Source organism: Rhineura floridana, chromosome 3 (assembly GCF_030035675.1).
Source record: "Rhineura floridana isolate rRhiFlo1 chromosome 3, rRhiFlo1.hap2, whole genome shotgun sequence".
Taxonomy (NCBI): Eukaryota; Metazoa; Chordata; class Lepidosauria; order Squamata; family Rhineuridae; genus Rhineura; species Rhineura floridana.
The window spans coordinates 159015762-159033795 of record NC_084482.1 but is presented as its reverse complement, the minus strand read 5'-3'; the positions used below and the strand labels follow the sequence as shown (position 1 = coordinate 159033795).

Below are 18034 nucleotides of genomic sequence, written 5' to 3'. Positions count from 1 at the left end.
ATTTGTGGAATGTTCTCCACTGGGAGACTAAATTGATGTTGACATTAACATTTTTGTTTCCCTTCTACCAGGCCTATGAGTGTTAACATGTACATGTTATAATCCCCTTTTAGTGTGTTCTTATATAGTTTTAAATTTTGTATTTTCTACTAAATTTTATTTTTCTAAGTTACTCTGAGACTTCTTAGTGGAAAGACACAAATGAATAAATAAAATAACTAATAAATCTTTGGAATCTCTCTGTTTGGAAAATGGTTAGGTTAGATGAAGCTGCCTGTGAGAGTCAGGTATTGCCCCTTACCTACGACAGACAGCAGCAGCAAGATACTACAGATGACTATGGAAACTGTGATAGCCGTCTCACTTCCTCCAAGGTGCAACATAGCAATTGTTTTATTGAATTTTCCAACTTGGATCTGAGAAAGAACAGGATGGAACCATCATGAAGTTATTTAATGAAAAGCTAGAAGCAGTACAGAAATCAGGTTTCAGGGGAGGGATGCTCTGCACAGACAAATGAGCTTAAACAAATTATATAGTTGCTGGCTCTGCAACACTGAATGAATCACAACGGTGTAGTTTAATAGCAGGACTTGCTTTGATTAGCACTGCCAGGTCTTGTGGTAGTTATCACATTATCTGTGTGTCATATGCAAAAGCAAAATTTCTTCAATGCCGTTGGTGTGCTCTACTATTGGGACTTGGGCCTCAAATACTACAGTTTATATTCCTGCTCAGCAAGAGAATTACTAGAACACCTTGGATGACTTTCTCACTATATTTATTTTAAAGGCATGGGTACACTTTCAGGATTCAAACCCATGCCTGAAGATGAATATAAGAATTATAACAACATATCAGTCCCAAAGAGACTAAAGGTATGATACTTTGATATTTTTTTAATGTAAATGCTGAATTAAATAAATAAATACACTGTACTTTGTTGCCAATATCATACTTTCACACAACTTCAGATGTGTGTGTAACTTCTAAGAACATACCTTTGTCTTTTAAATATAAAGACCCTCCATCTCGGCCCTCTAAATTGCTGTGGGAATTAGTTGTTCAGACCCAGTTGATTCAACTTTAAGATTCTACTGTTAGCTTTCACCCTTCCCTTAGCAGCATAGTTATCCCCATAACCTTTTCAGTACTCAATAATATTTAGTCAATTCACATACAGCAGTTGAATTCACACTCAACAGTTTTTCAAACATTTTTTTTAAAACAGAAACACATACATTAACCTCAAGTATGAATAAAGTTGTCATCTATTAAATTATATAAAGGCTGAGAAGCACTTTGACCTTCCTGCCTTAGGTGAACAATGTATGATTTTTTGTTTTTACAATTTGGTGATGAACAATTCCATGTCTTTTTAATTCATCATGCAGTTTAACAAATTCTTGAACACATATGATTTGCCATTTACTATTGTTGGGTGTTAAACTCTTTTAAAATGGCTTGGAAAACTCCAAGTCAAAAATAAGACCAAGAATGAACTGAAGTAATAGGCATCTGCTGAAGAGTTCGTGGTGGTTTGGGGGTTAATGGACAGTAGCAGGATGGGGACCAGGGAACAGGACTATTCTTGACTTTTCACTGTGGCTGCAGGCAAGCCACGGTCTCTTTATTTATTATTTATTTATTTACCTGTACACTAAGGAGATTAACACTTGTCCAGGGGAAGGCTGGAGAAAGGAATTCAATTTGTTAAAAACTGTGATGGAATGAGGGAAAAATATCTTCAAAACAACTAAGAATATGTGGCAGTTTCACTTCCATTTCCCCAAAGAAACAGAATGTGACCTGAAGGGAACTGGTCTTTACCAGTCAGTTGTGAATCAGGGATCAGCTAAGCACTAAATTCTGGTTTCACTGCTAGACTCTGTGCCTAGGTACTGTAACTGCATGATCCTGCTAGAAGTTACTAGAAACTGCCAGGAATTCCACTAAGGAGCATGTTTATATGGCAAACAAAGGAGTGCAGAAGGGTATTTGGGCTTCAATCACTCCTACAGCATAAAAGTGTTGCTCAGCATATTCCCCTGTGCCCTGTTAAGGTAGAATGCCTCCATCACTATCCAAGATGCTAAGGCCCAGTGTTTATTGATATAATTTAGCTGTGGGTAATCTAATTTAATAGAATATGTCACTGGAGAGTTCCTGGATGGGATTTATTTCCTTTAGAAATGCTATCAGGCATCAGATGATTCTGATATTTCCCATGTGCTTTAAAATGTTGTTTAGAAACATGATAACCCTGCCATATCTAGCAACGGAAAAGGCTATCAGGCAACTCTACTTTTCTTCTTTTTAACTTTCTTTTACAAATGAACACAGAATTCATGTTTCCTACTTTTGAAGACTTTTGATTTGGAACAGAAAAAAAAGAAATGTGTACAGCAACCTTACCTTTACATAAAGCAAAGTTTTCTGTCTACTAAATTAGATAAGAAAAACATATAAACATATTCACGATTCTTTAAAGGCTTAGCAGAATATTCCAACATATGCATTAGCTAATAATGGTAGCTAGCCAGCAAAAGCAGTACCTTGACGTTTTTACCTGATTGTCTAAGAAAACTGCAATACAGAACCTCTTGAATTTTTAAAGAATTCTTGCTAAGTTGCTCTGAACTGACATTACGGTGAGGTGCAAAAATCCCAGACACACACTTTTTATGTAGTTCTTTGTACTGCTACTATTGTCATTATCAGTAGCACCATTAATGTTCTAGGTAAAATAAGCAAAAAATGAAGGCCCCTGTCCTAATGGAAGTTGCAATCTAAATTTTGATAACGGGGTGGACAAAAAAGGAAAGTGAGAGAGTAGTGGGAGAGACAAGGATAATAAGTGATGAATAAGCACAAATGTAATTACATGAATTTAGGCTTAGTTTCTTAGTCAGACAAAGTTAGTTACACTAAGCATGTTTTTTTAAGTGCCCATATGACTGGGGTGGAGCCCCAAACTGGATCTCTTTTCTGCCTGCCCTATTTCTATGCCAAAAAGTTCTCTACTTGCTAAACAGCACCTTCTGGGGAAACAGTAGCCTGGGAAAACAACTTTCAATGCAAAAATGGGTTGGAGAGGAATAGGTTAACCCCTTTCCCCTGTGTGCTACAACCCAGAACCAGATAGAGGTTTCACACAACTACTTTTCACTCCTGAAAAATGTAAGTGGCCAGAACTAAGCACACTTTTTAAAAAGCATGCTTTTTAATGGAAAGGGTAGTTTTTAGGTAGGAACTTGACTGTGACTCCGTCTACGTGTTCTGAGAAGGGGTTCCAAGCACAGGGAGGAGCGAGAGAAAAAATGAAGCTATTTAAAGAGTTTTGGGTGACTCAGGGTAGTAAGAGCTGGAGAACTGAAAATAATAAGGAGGGATATTTTGGGAAAAGGCAAAAAGAAAGGGTGGGGAAGCCTACGAAGATCAGATGGTGTAATGATAAGGAGTTTGTACTAGTTGCAGAAGGATTTCAGTGAAGGGATTTGAGAAGGTGGATTGCATGATCCAAATTATAAGAGCAGCGAACAATTTTGGCAGTAGAATTCCGGAGGTAGGTGATGAAACTCAGCCTCGGTCTCTTTGCAGCTTTGCTGCTCAGCTGAGTTTAATAGCTGCTGCAAGAACACATATTTCATGGACTATCATATGTGGTATAGGATAAGAAAGCCATTTTCCAAATTTGCTTCCTCTGGGTCACATGTAGGATTCCAGCCATGTATTGCGACCTGCCAAATACTTGATAGACCACCCATTTTTATCAAGGCGAGCTGCAATACACTCTAGTACAGCATGTCAACCTGAGGGTCTGACAGGCTGATACAGTGGCATAAATTTAACTGACAGCACACTTTTTAGGATACAGCATTTACATGGTATCAAAACATATCACCTGCATAGTCTCTGAAGAAAGAAAAAACCCCTACCAGTCTCCTTTTAACAATATATATAGCCTCCTCTTTATTTAAAAAAGTTCCCATTAAAAATGGAATTTTCCCATTTTATAGTTCTGTTTAACAATGGGTCAGGAAATTCAGAGTCCTGTGTTTGTTTTGTCTTTGCAATGGAATTTCATGTATGAAGACCCACAAAACAAAAGAACACCCTCCTCTTAGATGCAGTGCTAGAAGCACTGGTTTCTCCGGCTTGGAGAAGTTTCCATCCGATTTGCCCACAGGCTCCTCCAGTCCCAGTTGGCTCCCTTCCTCTCAGTGAAAGCCATATATTCCTGCCAATTTAATATTAACACATTTACTGAAAAAAGGGAACAACTGAGATTTGGGAGTGGGGAACAGAGTAAAAGTTATAGGTTGTTAGGCCTTAGGGAGAACGTCTCCACTTGTCTCAAAGTATAAACAGCTTTAAACTCACTCCTAAGTAGCCAAGGGACATAGTGAAAGTAAAAGAAGCTACAGAGGAAAGGAGTGCAATTAGGAACACAATCTGGAAAAAACAGTAATAAAGACTTGTAAAACCACAACAGTAAACGTTCAAATTGAAGAAACTTTGTGCAGAAGAGCAAAACCTTTCAGAATGTGAAATAAGCAGCTGTAACCCTGACCTTCTGGGAGCTACACAATAATTTCCATCAAACTGATGAGGGGCAAGGAAAGGAGCAGTGGGCTGGGGAAAGCAGACTGAGAGGCCCGCTCTGGAAGCTAAATTTGTGAGTGTGGGACTGACTGACACTTCCCAGTGCTGTGCCTGCCCCCACAATACATCTCTCTTGACTATAATACTACTCCTTATATCCACTTAGGCTCCTGTGTTGAGCTAGCTCCCAACAAACTACTGAGAATTGCCATACTCATTATACATGGGGGAAGGAAGACAAAGCCTTTTCAAAGGAAAATATTAGATGATAGACAAGGCCTGCAATTCAACACTGTGTTATTGCCGCTTGAGAACATACCAAATCTTATACCCAACTTTATTTGTATTTAATTTATTTATCCTCAGCAGAACCAGTCATTTCGTAACTGGACATGATTCCACCAGCCTGTCATGAATGGGTTTCAATTACTCTTGGCCTGCAGGCAATCCCTGCCTTTCTTCATTCTCTCTTCCTCTCTACCTCTTGCCAAGGTTCTGTCACACTTTAGCATTACATTTTAGCGTGACAAAGAAACAGAACCCAAGATAAAGTAAATGGACTTATTTCAGTCTGAGACACAGTTCAGAAGGGGCCAAACATGCCCTTCATCCCAGATTATTAGGTCACAAGGGGCAGGGAAAGGGTACATCTTCTCATCAGAGGTATCTCTGAATGCACTTCTTTGCCTTCTTTCATATGAGGGAACTGACTTCATTTTTATGGGAAAAAGTGAAATGATGCATTAAAACTGAGAATTCTCAGGAATTGGTTGGATTGCCTGCACAAAAACCATGGTGCGAATGGCAGATTAAATGCATACTGGTAAATGCTTTCAGGCTTCTACCACTTACCGTAACAGGGAGCTGTTTTTCTGAGGTGCTCAAAGATTCATTGACTGAGCAGTGAATAACTTTGTCTGAAACAATTTGGATCTCACAGGAAATCAGGCCAATCTTAACTTCATACTCATTGCTTTCCAGGCCAAGGTTGTCAAGCTCTTTCTAATTTTGAAAAACAAACCAAGAACAATGTCACTATGTCAGCAAATAAATGCTGGTCTCCCCATACTGACCGCTTCTTGAAAGGCCCACTATACTCTGTCTCAACATTTCTGAAATCACTTTATTTACCCAAAGCTCTCCTTTTCCACTTTTTCAAGACACCACAGGAAATACATTCCTATTCCCTGTTTTTCTATTTTGGATGTGATGGAGATACACAGAAAAAAAACCCAGGAATTATTTTCCAGTTCCTTCCCAACTCTCAAAATGGAAAACATCAGAGCGAAAAAGATTTAAAGGCCTGGGGAAAATGTCTTTGATCTTCCTCTGATTCTGCACATCAAATGACATCTGAACAAAGAGAATCAAAAGCCTGTGCAGAAACTGGTGACAGAGAGAAACTGGCTGCATTTGACTGGACAATGCTGTTGAAGGTCATAGTACTCAGTAAGAGCATTTTGCAGTACATAAGGCCTCTGTACATAAGGAACACTGTTCCTTGGCCAAACCATTCAGTTCTACTTTGTCTAGATTTCCATGTTTATTTAACGGGAGCTGTCAGAATGATGTAGGATTTTTCTGAGAATAAACTTGCAACCTCCATTTCTCCCTTCAAAGATTCTTTTGTCTATTGTCTACTATTTCCCCCTATTTCTGGGTCCCTCAAAAGATGGAGTTGGCAATTGTGAGAGAAGGTGCAAACTCTTCCTTGTAGGGCCAGCCCCAGGCATGCCAGGGCATTGGGCACCAGCCTGCCCTGGCACCTACAGACAAGCATGCCCCACCTACCTACCAGGCAGGTGGAGCAGTGGGGGGTTGGGTGGGTGAGTGAGCGGGTGGGGGTTGGGATGGTGGGCAAGCGAGCAAGTGGGGAGAGAGGATGAGCAAGCAAGCAGGTGGGGGGAAGGCGAGCGAGCGAGAGGGGGGAGAGGGCAAGTGGGTGGGGGGGAGGGCAAGCAAGCGAGTGGGCAGGGGGAGAGGGCAAGTGGGTGGGGGGGAGGGCAAGCAAGCGAGTGGGCAGGGGTGGAGGGTGAGTGGGCGGGGGGGAGGTGAGTGAGTGGGTGCGGGCGGGCCAGCGAGTGCTACTCCCCCACCATGAGGGATCCTTCAGGGGCCCCTGTGGGCTGCGGGGCCCTCAGCCAGGGCCCCACGTGGCTGCCCTTTGGAAGCCGGTCCTGCTTCCTTGACTTTCTGTGTCTAAATTTTTGCATGTCTTTATTGAGCCATGAGATTCTTCTTCTTGTTCTATTTTTAAATCAATTGTTACAGTGTTTGAGATGCTGGGGGGCCTTTATTCCAGACTATGTCTGCCTCTTCATGATCTTCCTCAAGGATATCACAAATAAGCACAGCCCTGCTCTGTTTCACTTTTAAGTGATCTGCTCCCCACAAGACACAGAGCAAACAAGGCCAGCTAGGTAGCCCATCTTTGTATTGAGTGTGGCTTCAGACATGATGTGAAGGTGAAAGGAGCAAGAAGTGCAAGTGTCTCTTCACCATCTCTTCTACAGCTTGGAAGATGTACAATCTGCCCCCACTTCAACAACTTGTACATCTTCCTGGTGAAGGTTCTGGACAGATGAAGAGGAAAAGGAACAGGAAGCATGAGGCATTTCCATTTGCCTCCATTCAGCATCATATCCAAATCCACTCTCACAGGGATTGCTTTTTTTTTTCTTTTGGAGAGGTTCACTATGATGATGTTTGGGAATCAATAATCCCTTTATAGTCATTTCTCACAATTGATTTTTATCACCATTAACTCAGTCTAGAGATATTCTCTCAATATCAACTAAAAGTTTCTGAATGAGAAAGGAATTTGAACTAACAGGAAACACCATCATTTAAGGTTGCTGCATACGTGCCACATTCTTACATGTATAACTAGTGTCAAGGGTTCTCCTGGGTGATGTTTGATCCATTTCTCCTTCTTGGCTGTGGAGAACTGGGGGTCCATATAGTATTCTAAGTGGAACTTGCTAATGTGTACAGCATCCTCAGGATGTTCAAAGGGGAAAAGGCTGTCATCTGTATACAGTTGTCCATTGATGTAGAAGTCCACAGGTGCTGGCTTGCTCCCAGTGCAGTTGGAGGCAGCTGGAGAAGGGCAGGTAATTACAGTGTCGGTGTTAACCTTACAGTTCTGAAAGCAAGAGAAAGTGTGCCCATCAAATACAGATAAACTCAAGTCGTATCAATGTGTAAATGAAGGCTGCAAAAGGTCAGCAACAATTTGAGTATTTGCATAAGGCTGGATATTTTCATCAACGTTTCATAGGGTCAGAAGAAGGCTTTGCAGAAACTGAGCCCTACTTCCTAATGGCATGTAAGAGAGGTTGGGCAAAAATGATCAGCCACTAAATGATTATACAGCTACTAGAGTGGCTGTATGCTATAGCCAGGATGGATTTTTTACATTCCACCATGTTAAATTGAAAATACCCCCATGCCATTCTGATGAGCTTCCCATAAGCTCATTTCAAAACAAAATCTTACAAAACATATAGTCCTGAACTCAGAAACGCTTGTCTTCATGGTGATACACAAATCTGTCAGAGAGAATATTTGGTCTAAAATGACAGTAAAATAATGCAGACCCCTGTGGGACTTTTTTCTGTCAGTGGTCTCATAATTTGTTGAAATTAATTAAAAATCAGCCATGTTCACAGAATACCTGTAATCCTATTACGGACCTTGTCCCATACTCTGACTGTCATCTTCTGCAATTTAAAAGTTAAAAAAAAAGCATGGCTGATTTTTAATTAATTTAAGAAAATCAGCATTGGAGTCTATGATAAGCACAGGCATGCTCAGTAAGAACCAGCTGTCAGTGTTGTAAAAGCCGGAATAATAGCTGTTTGACTTGGCTAATCAGTGGGCCACACCCACATCAGACCTTTACTCAACTTTCAACAGTCATGGCTTTCCCAAAAGAATCCTGGGAAGTGTAGTTTGTGAAGGGGGATTGAGAGGGGGTTGAGAGTTGTTGGGAGATTCCTATTCCCCTGACAGAACTCCAGTGGCCAGAGTGGTTTAACAGTCAGCCCCTGTTCCCAGAGAATTCTGGAGATTGATTACACAGGAGTAAATCCCATTGAACTCTATAAACATCAGGGGAGAGGAATCTGTGGTCCTCTGGATGTTGTTTGGCTCCAGCTCCTACCCAGCCCCAGCCACTGTGTCTAATGGTCAGGTAAAAGTGGTAGCCCACCAATATCTGGAGTGCCACAGCCCACCCCTGACCTATATGAATCTATATATGGCAGTAAGTTAATCTATGAGTTTAAGTACTGAGTCTTCCCAAAGCAAATATGACTGGCATGGTAGTAATTGCTGATGATCCAGGAGAAGGGGAAAAATGGTATGAAGTTAGGTAGGGGTGGGCCACAAACTGAAGTAACAAAATAAAAGATCATAAAGCATCCACAGATTTTGAAATTTTCATAATAACAAAGTTTAACTATGCAATTAAAACATTTCACGAACTGGAAAAGAAATACATACCAGTTTGACATGGAAGTTGACAAAAAAATTACTTTTCGAACTGCTTTGCAATGTTTTTATATTAAGCTGCTTACAAAATTGATTAAATAAGTAAATAAAATACCTAGGAAACATGTGCCTCAGTAAGCATGCCCTGGGCTCCCACTGGGAGGAAGGGCAGGATATAAATCTAATAAATAAATAAATAAATAAATAAAATAATAATAAATAATTTTCAATTGAAATCAATGGTATTTAACACTTACATTACCCAGTGTTGTTGCATCCCATGCCATTGTTACTGGTCTGCAAAGAAACCAGGACAACTATAGCCTTCCCTGGCCTGGTGTCCTCCAGATGTTTTGGAATACATTTCCCTACCAGCATGGTTGATTGCTAGTGATGATTTTATGAATATCGTGAACCTCTTTGAGACTTATCAGTCTTTGCATTTACAAATGAAAAGCAGCATATAAGTTCAAATGAATAAATAAATCATGAAAATTGTAGTCCAACAACATCTGGAGGGTACCAGATTGGGGACGGCTGGTCTAGCACATGTGACTGCTTCTTACAGGCATGGGAAAGATTTATATGGAAACAGCTCCCACACCACCCAATTAAAACATGAATTGAACCTGAAGTGCACATAATTGACCACAGGATTGCAGATTATATTAGGATCATTATGATGAGTACTCATATATCAGGAGTAATATAAGTATTATTTTCACTTTCTCTGTCTTCTATTTTGTCTTCCATTCTATTTGACTACCTCAGTGGTTCCCAAACATTTCCCCTCATGGACCACTTGAACATTCCTGATGGTCTTGGCGGACCACAAAATGATTTCTCTGCCTGTTGTAGCAATTGTAATGCACTGTGCTAGACACTGTATGATTTCGAATTCTATCTTTATTGCTTCTTATTATTATTTCTTGTATTCAAATTATAATACAAAAAATACAATATAAGAAATAAAAGAAGCAGTAAAAATACAATTAAAATCAATATGAATATTTAATATGGGCATGCCATGGACCACTTGAATGAAGCTCGTGGACCACATTTTGGGAACCCCTGGACTACATGCTTCTATCAATTTTGCTCTTTTCTTTCTCATGCTAGACCGATGAAGACTTACCGTTTGTTCTTTCCCAACAGTATGAACAACCATAGACACATTCTGAACCATCAAAAATCCATTTCCTTCCACAGTGATGATTCTGCCTCCACTTTTAAACAACAAAAAACAAAAACAGAAAGGTAAAGGATCAGATAAAGAATGGGGCATCTGTCACTCATAAGACACAAAAATGAGCCAAAAGAAAACAGATGTTGTCCTGTTATGAATGAAGTCTGCAGTCACATCTAGCTCTATATCAGTCAGCAATAATTTCCAAAAGTCTCAAGCAGAGCCATTTTTATGTTATATTTTCCACCAAAATAGAATAAGGGTTACTTCACGTGCTATCTAGCAGTAAATGCAAAGGTATGTAAGTGCATGTGATGGAAATCCTTGGCCTAGCATGGTCAATGGTCATGCATGTGGTGGAAAGGATATATGTTTCTATAAACATCTTCTAGTTTTATGTGTACACACAAAATGCATTTTAACGTGTATGGATAAAATAAAATGTAAAGCATCTACTTAGACTAAAAGTGGATAACCTGTAGCCTTGAGGTTGCATGCAGCCACTGACCTCATTTTATGTAGAACAACTTCCTTTCTTTCATCCTAGAATTCCGTCCATTAATTAATTAATTAATTAAGTTATTTAATTAATATACCGCCCCACAGCTGAAGCTCTCTGGGCAGTTTACAGTGTCTTCCCTAACGTTTCTGGCTTCTTGAGAGTGTTCTCCCCCACTTTCTTTGCAGTTTCAGAACAATTGGAAGGGGGAGTATTATATTTAATCAAAATAAATTAATTAAAAAGACCTTTCCTCCCAATTTCATGGCTTGGAAAAAAGAAGTCTCCCCCCCTCAGCTGTCTAAGAACAAACTGGTAGGCTTCTGCCATATATGTTTGCATGTTTGTGCATGTGCATTTGCGCATGCACACACATGCCCACGTGAATAGCAGACTAAAGTTAGAAAACAATTACTTTCCAGAACAGCAGTTGCATTGGTCTGTTGTGCTAAAATGAATCCTCTGTACATTTGAGAGGAGAAGCAGTTTGCCTGGTGGAGACGAGCAGCAGCAATATATTCTCAGCAGTGGCATTGGTGCTATTTCCCAGAAGGGGGAGGGGGAGGCAGCAGCAAGGCCAAGGTTGTGTGGATGCACCGGTGGAACCAAACTGGCACTCGCGTTGGTGCATCCACACAGCCACTCCCTCAGCCCTTCCAGTAAGCAGCAGCAAGTCCACTGTCAGGAGGCTATTGCTGTGGCTGTGTGAGTGGCTTCTGTTTGACAACACCTCTATACAACCCATTGAGATTTACTTCTGAATAGATCTGAATAGGATTGTTAATTCTGATCTGAGGGAACCATGGAATATGGAAGCAGGGCTGTCTTTATTACAGATTTGTTAATCCAAAACACTTTTCTCTCCTGCTCCACCTACTGCTGCCATGCAGTCCCCAAGAAAATATGGCCATCAATGGAAAGAAAGATTGCCCATTTCTGGTTTAGACACTGAGCAGCTAAAATACTTAACTGAATTTTGATAGATATGAAAACCTCATTCTACTACCTTAGGAATTCTCTCAATTTGTCATTCAAGCTCTTGTAAGGAAAAATATAAACTATCTGTTCTAGCCTTCCCAAAAGAAAACTCTTGAGAACCTTGTGGCACATAGGCTCAAAACTATTTGATAGGCACAGCCTCCAGGAATGAAAGATAGAAAGAAGACTTTGAAAAATGGGAACCTGAAACTCTCTGTCAACATTCTTGGATGAAATGGATTATCTGGATCCATTTCAGTCTGGTTTCAGGCCTGGCTATGGGACAGAGACAGCTTTGGTTGCCTTGATGGATGACCTACGCTGAGAGCTGGACAGGGGGAGTGTGTCCCTTTAGTTCTACTGGACCTCTCAGCGGCTTTCGATACCATCGACCATGGTATCCTTCTGGGCCGCCTTGCTGGGATGGGACTTGGGGGCACTGTGTTACGATGGCTCCATTCCTTTCTGGAGGGACGAACCCAGAAGGTGGTGCTGGGGGATTCCTGTTCGACTCCTTGGCCGTTGACCTATGGGGTCCCTCAGGGTTCAGTTTTGTCCCCCGTGTTATTTAACATCTACATGAAACCGCTGGGAGAGGTTGTCCGGGGGTTTGGGGTTCGGTGCCATCAGTATGCGGACAACACCCAACTCTATTTCTCCTTTCCACCTAAAGCCAAGGAAGCTGTCCTGGTCCTGAACCAGTGCGTGGCATCAGTGATGAGGGTGAACAAATTGAAACTAAATCCAGACAAGACAGAGGTGCTCCTAGTCAGTTGAAGGGCAGATCAGGGAATAGGGATTCAGCCAGTGCTGGATGGGGTTACATTCCCCCTGAAGACACAGGTTCGCAGTTTGGGTGTGCTCCTGGACTCAGCTCTGAACTTGGAGGCCCAGGTCTCGGCCGTGGCCAGGAGTGCCTTTGCCCAGTTCCTGGAAATGCCTGATTTGACGATGGTGACGCATGCCTTAGTTACATCCCGTTTAGATTACTGTAACGTGCTCTACGTGGGGCTGCCTTTGAAGACTGTTCAGAAACTTAAACTGGTACAAAGAGCTGCAGCCAGAGTGTTAACTGGGGCTGGTTACAGGGACCATACAACTCCCTTGTTACAATAGCTCCACTGGCTGCCAGTCTGTTTTCGGTCACAATTCAAAGTGCTGGTTTTGACCTTTAAAGCCCTATACGGCCTAAGTCCAGGCTATTTGTCAGACCGTATCTCCCTATATGAGCCTGCCCGGACCCTGAGATTTTCAGGAGAGGCCCTTCTCTCAGTCCCAACACCTTTGCAAGCGCGATTGGTGGGTACGTGAGATAGGGCCTTCTCGGTGGCTGCTCCTAGGTTCTGGAACTCCCTTCCTAGGGAGGCACGAATGGCCCCCTCCTTGCCATCCTTCTGTCGGCAAGTAAAGACTTTTTTATTCCAACAGGCTTTTGGGATAGAAGGTGTTTAGGATTGGGCTCTACAAGGTTTGTTTTATTGTTTTATGCCATTATTTTAAATTGTTTAGTAGTATTTTAAGTGCCTGTTTCATAGTTTTAAGGTTGCATATAGTTTAATTATATTTTAATTGTATGTTTTTGTATGCTTTTAACTACATGTAGTTTTATTTGTAAGTCGCCCTGAGTTCCAGTTTGGAAAAAGGGCGGGGTAAAAATAAAGTTTCATTCATTCATTCATTCATTCAACATAAATGGATGTACACATTGCAATGACTGAAAAAGGAAAGCAATCAACATCTTGGTCTGATGAAAGCTTGTACAAAACAAAGCTTTGTTAGGGAAGAGTAACCAGGGAGAATACTGAGCTTCTCCTTGAGCAGTTGTCATCAGTAGTTCTGGATACCCCGCCTCACAGTATAAAAGTCAGTAGAAGCCAGAAGAGCAGAGAGAGGTGGTGTGGTATTGCTCACTTTGCTTCCCAATATGGTGGCTGATGCTGGTAACTGAGAGGGAGAGGGGAGTCATGGAGGTTGGTGTGGTGTGGGGATGCAGCCGTAGAGTCAATCCAATGCCCTGCTGCTACACTTGCACCCCACTGACATCCCCACTGCCTCATCCCCCTTCCTCAGAGTGACTGGTCACAACCTCCACGCTGGGAATCCAGTTTAGCAACACAGTCCCATCTCCCACTCTGCTGGCCAGTACTGTTAAAAGTCATAGTCTAAAGTTCATGCTATGTCTCCCAGAGATATTCATGGATATTGCTGATCTGCACCCTCCCTGGTAATGTGTAATTAGAAAAGAAAGGCTGGTGTGATATCATGTGAGCATTTTCCACCCCCTTTTATGGCTTGACCTCATTGGTAAACATGAAATATATCATTTTTTAAAGAAAACCCTATATATTGCTGGGAGGTGTGGGTAGAGGAGACAGGGATTAATATTGATCATGTCTTTCCATCTAACAAGCACTTCAGTGCTAAGATAGGTCTCATATTTCATCAGCTAACATAAGAGCATAAGAAGATAAGCTTTGCTAGATTAGGCCAGTGGCCCATCTAGTCCAGCAACCTGTTCTCACAGTGGCCAACCAGATGCTTGTGGAAAGCCCCCAAGCAGGACCTGAATGCAAGAGCACTCTCCCTTCCAATGCTTTCCAGCAACTGGTATTCAGAAGCATACTGCCTCTAACAGTGGAGGTTGAACACAGCAATGCTTAGTTTGCACAAAATGGATGACATCCAATTATGTCTATCTACAAGTAGAATGGACTTCCACTTGTGCAATGTGACTTCCTCTCCCTCTCCTCCCCCCTACAACCCTCCCCAAATATGCCAAATACCTGTTCTGGAGCAGATTTAGCGAGGTGCAGGGGGCTGCAGTGGGGAGGAAAAGAAGGGGATGCCCTCTCTCACAACACTAGATATCACCCAATAACTCCAAAAGCACAATTAAATGAAGGACATATGAACTAAAAATTAACAAATAACTATGACACCACCAAGGCTAAATAGAGACATGCTTTGAATATATTTTATTATCTCCACGGCAAAGCAAGAAGTAGTAGCACTGACATGAATCCTGGAACTTTCAAACACACTTATTAAACAGTGAAAAGTTTGAATAGTTCCCCCCATCAGAGAAGCTGCCCAAGGAATGCTAAATGTGGCACCATCAATGTGAAATCAATGAAAGAAAATAATGAGATGGCTCTAGCACATGTCACCGGTGCCGAGAGAAGGAGAGAGGAGCGGCTTGTCTCCATTGGTTACCAAAAATACATCCAGACTTTACCCTGCATGTGGCCTTTCATTACTTCAACCATTTCATGTTCTACTTGCTTTAATTATATTGCAACATCAGGTGGCTCATCAGGGAATTCAGGAAAAGTGATTTATCCCCTTTGCCTCCAAAAGATACTCAAAGCCAGAGTGATAATGCACAGGGATCTTATAAGCACAGCCTTCACAAGTATTTAAGGCTCCTCTAAAGCCTCAGCATGCTGTGGTTATGCATATTCATAGGCTCTCTGTAGCTCATGCTACATTTGGGTAGTTGTTTGGTGTTTTTGGTGTATTTGGCTTCCTTGAAGAAATTTCATTCCGAATGATATTTGATCATTGTGGAAAAACCATGCTAGATCCAATTATCGTTTTGATGAACAAAACTATAGCACCACATTAAGAAGCAGCTGCCCCATGGTGGCAAATGGAATGTGCAGTGAGGTGCTCAAGTGGAATCATTGTCCTCTTTGATTGTCCTACAGTAACAGTCCCATTTACAGTACACAGTATAGGATAACATCTATTTTAACCTCAATCTTGGAATGTTTCTGCCTGGCTTAAGCTGTTACATTTTGTAGCTGTCATTATGAATTTTTTACCCAGTTCTGTCCTTTCTCACACTCGTAAGACTGACAGAACTTCCCATCTAGCACTGAAAACTGGATGTGCAACTGCTGATCATTTGCATATTGAAATTTGCTTTTGGTTTTTGTGGTCATAAAGTTACAATTTCCACTAAGAACACTGCATAAGATCAGGGCACTTAGCCATGATGGCAATAAATGCTTCCTGGGTAACTTAAGGTGCACTTACAGATGTTTTAAATTTCTTTGCTCACATTATCTTGATGCACCTCAAGACTGTACTAAGCAAGGAGTGATTTTATGGAGAAATTCAAAAAGGAACAGGAATCCCAAAGGCTTGAGGGAGAAATAGAATCAAAAGCAACATTTTTAAAAATGAAGTATGTTGGCCTTGCAGGTTCTTTTGAATAAAAAATTGCAAACTGTATAGAATAGTTTGATTCTCATATTGCCTTAAGCCTGAACTTCTACATCCTTTGAAGCTAATAATAAAATTAGTATTCTTTTCCTATTATTAGTTTGTAGAGTTTTGTGATACTAGCTGAAACTGGGTTTATAGTGAACAAGTATTCATCCTGACTCATTAGCTCTTTCTATTTTTCACAGCAATTTTCTATTTCACCAACTCAGAGTCAGCACAATATGCAACATCCATGAATACACAAGTCCTAACCTTTCCTTTCCCGCTAATCCAATCCTATTTGTCCTGTTAAAATGTCTAGAAAATCACAGAGTAATGCCTTACCTGATATGACTCCTTTTGGGGCTGATATCTGTTATACTTGGATTTTTCTCATACTTGAAGGTGCTGTTATTACCAATGCAAGTCTTCTTTTCAAACTGGACACAGACTCTCACAGTGGTAGTAAATTCTACACCTGGCATGGTGCAAGTGATGGCAGTGTCAGTGCGACTATAAAGAAAAGACACAACAAGCTGCTGAGTACAATGCACGGATATGCCTGATTCCTGTTCTATAGAGAAAATCCATGCTGCATGCTATTCATTTGAAGTTTTATAAATTATGGAGGTTTATAAAATTATGAATGATGCATAGACAGCAAGTATATATATTTATTCCTTCTCATTGGCCACCCAATAATTGATTGGCAACAAGCTCAGGACAGGAAAAAGGAATTATTTCTTCACATAATTCATTAAGGAATTCCACTTACTAAGGATGTGGTGATGGCCACAAGTCTACATGGCTTTAAAAGAAAGCTTGACAAATTCAAAGAGGTCTATCAATGGCCATTAGCAATGATAACTAAATGGAATCTCTATTTCCCTTAAAGTACCAGATTCTAGTGACAAACTAAAGGGATTAACTGTTGCTTTCATGCTATCCTTGTAAATTCTGGGAGGCATCCTGCTGGCCACCAATGGAAAAAGAAGGCTGAACAACATGGCCTTTTGGTATGATTGCAGCAGCACTCTTCTAATGTAAGGTCCTGCCTAATTCTTGCCTATCCTTCACTGCTCACACCACAGCTTTGTCGCTGTGCTCATCTATGGTAGTGTAGAGGGTGGGGAAGAGAGAAGAGCTCATGTTTTGAGAAAAGGCTCGCTTGGGCCACGGGGAGCACGCCGTCAGCCTCGAGCAGTTCTGCGAGACCCTCGAGGCCCACACCCGGCCCGCCCAAGCTGTCGCCGCCGGGGCCAGAGGAGGTGGAGGTGGAGCAGGAGAGGAAGCCCCCACCGCGGAGGAGCGAACCCGGAGCGAAGAGATGCCCCTGTGGTGACAATAGCATGGAGCAACTATGGGGTGGTGGTGGACAAGAATGGAGGGAGAAAGGAGCTGGAGGACACAGAGGCAGCGGTAGAATGGACATGAAGAACTAGAGCGGCAATAAAATCTGCACCAGCAGCTGGAATTTACAAGCGGCTGGGAAAGAGGGCTTGTCATCACTGCCCTCCTTAGCATTTCCCTGTTGCTGCTGTTGGTCTCTTCTGGAGGAGATAAAAGGCAGCCAATTGTAAGACATCTAGATGGTGAGAGGACCCTTCCGCTCTGAACTGTATTCAAAACAGGCTGCTGAGGCTCCTTCAAGTGCAGCAAGATGAGGACCTGAAGCTCTATTGCCTGTTAGCTCTCTGTTTGCTTTGTACTTAGGTTTGTCTAGATTATTTCTATCGTAATACTGAATGTTTGCTAAATTGTTTTTGTCCTTTTTGAATGCATTGGTTGCTTTGTAAACTGACTTCTTTCCCCTGCCTCAGTGTTTTGTATTTTGATATTTTGAATGTTTGTTGTAAGCCGCTTTGGGCACAGCTCACTGTGGAAAGGCGGCATATAAATACACTGAAATAAATAAATAAAATAAATAAATAAATCCATGCACTGGCTACAGGATCCAAAAACTATGCCAACTGAGCAAGGTATGCTTGTCCTGCATTTCCCCCCAGTATTGCTATGCTCCAGACTTGAGGACTGGACTGTTTGATGCATCACTTTCTTACTTC

At 41.5% G+C, this 18034-nt stretch overlaps 1 protein-coding gene across 2 annotated transcripts in view; it reads right to left on the bottom strand.

The window, feature by feature from the left end:
- PLXND1 (plexin D1) overlaps positions 1-18034 on the bottom strand; it is a 252381-nt gene that overhangs the window by 65401 nt on the left and 168946 nt on the right. For both annotated transcript variants that reach the window (XM_061618475.1, XM_061618474.1), the window contains exons 16-20: positions 16317-16484; positions 10235-10325; positions 7484-7750; positions 5458-5607; positions 302-416 (exon numbers count right to left, since the gene is read on the bottom strand). In XM_061618475.1, coding sequence (XP_061474459.1) covers positions 302-416; positions 5458-5607; positions 7484-7750; positions 10235-10325; positions 16317-16484 — 791 coding nt within the window. The remainder of the gene's footprint in view (positions 1-301; positions 417-5457; positions 5608-7483; positions 7751-10234; positions 10326-16316; positions 16485-18034) is intronic.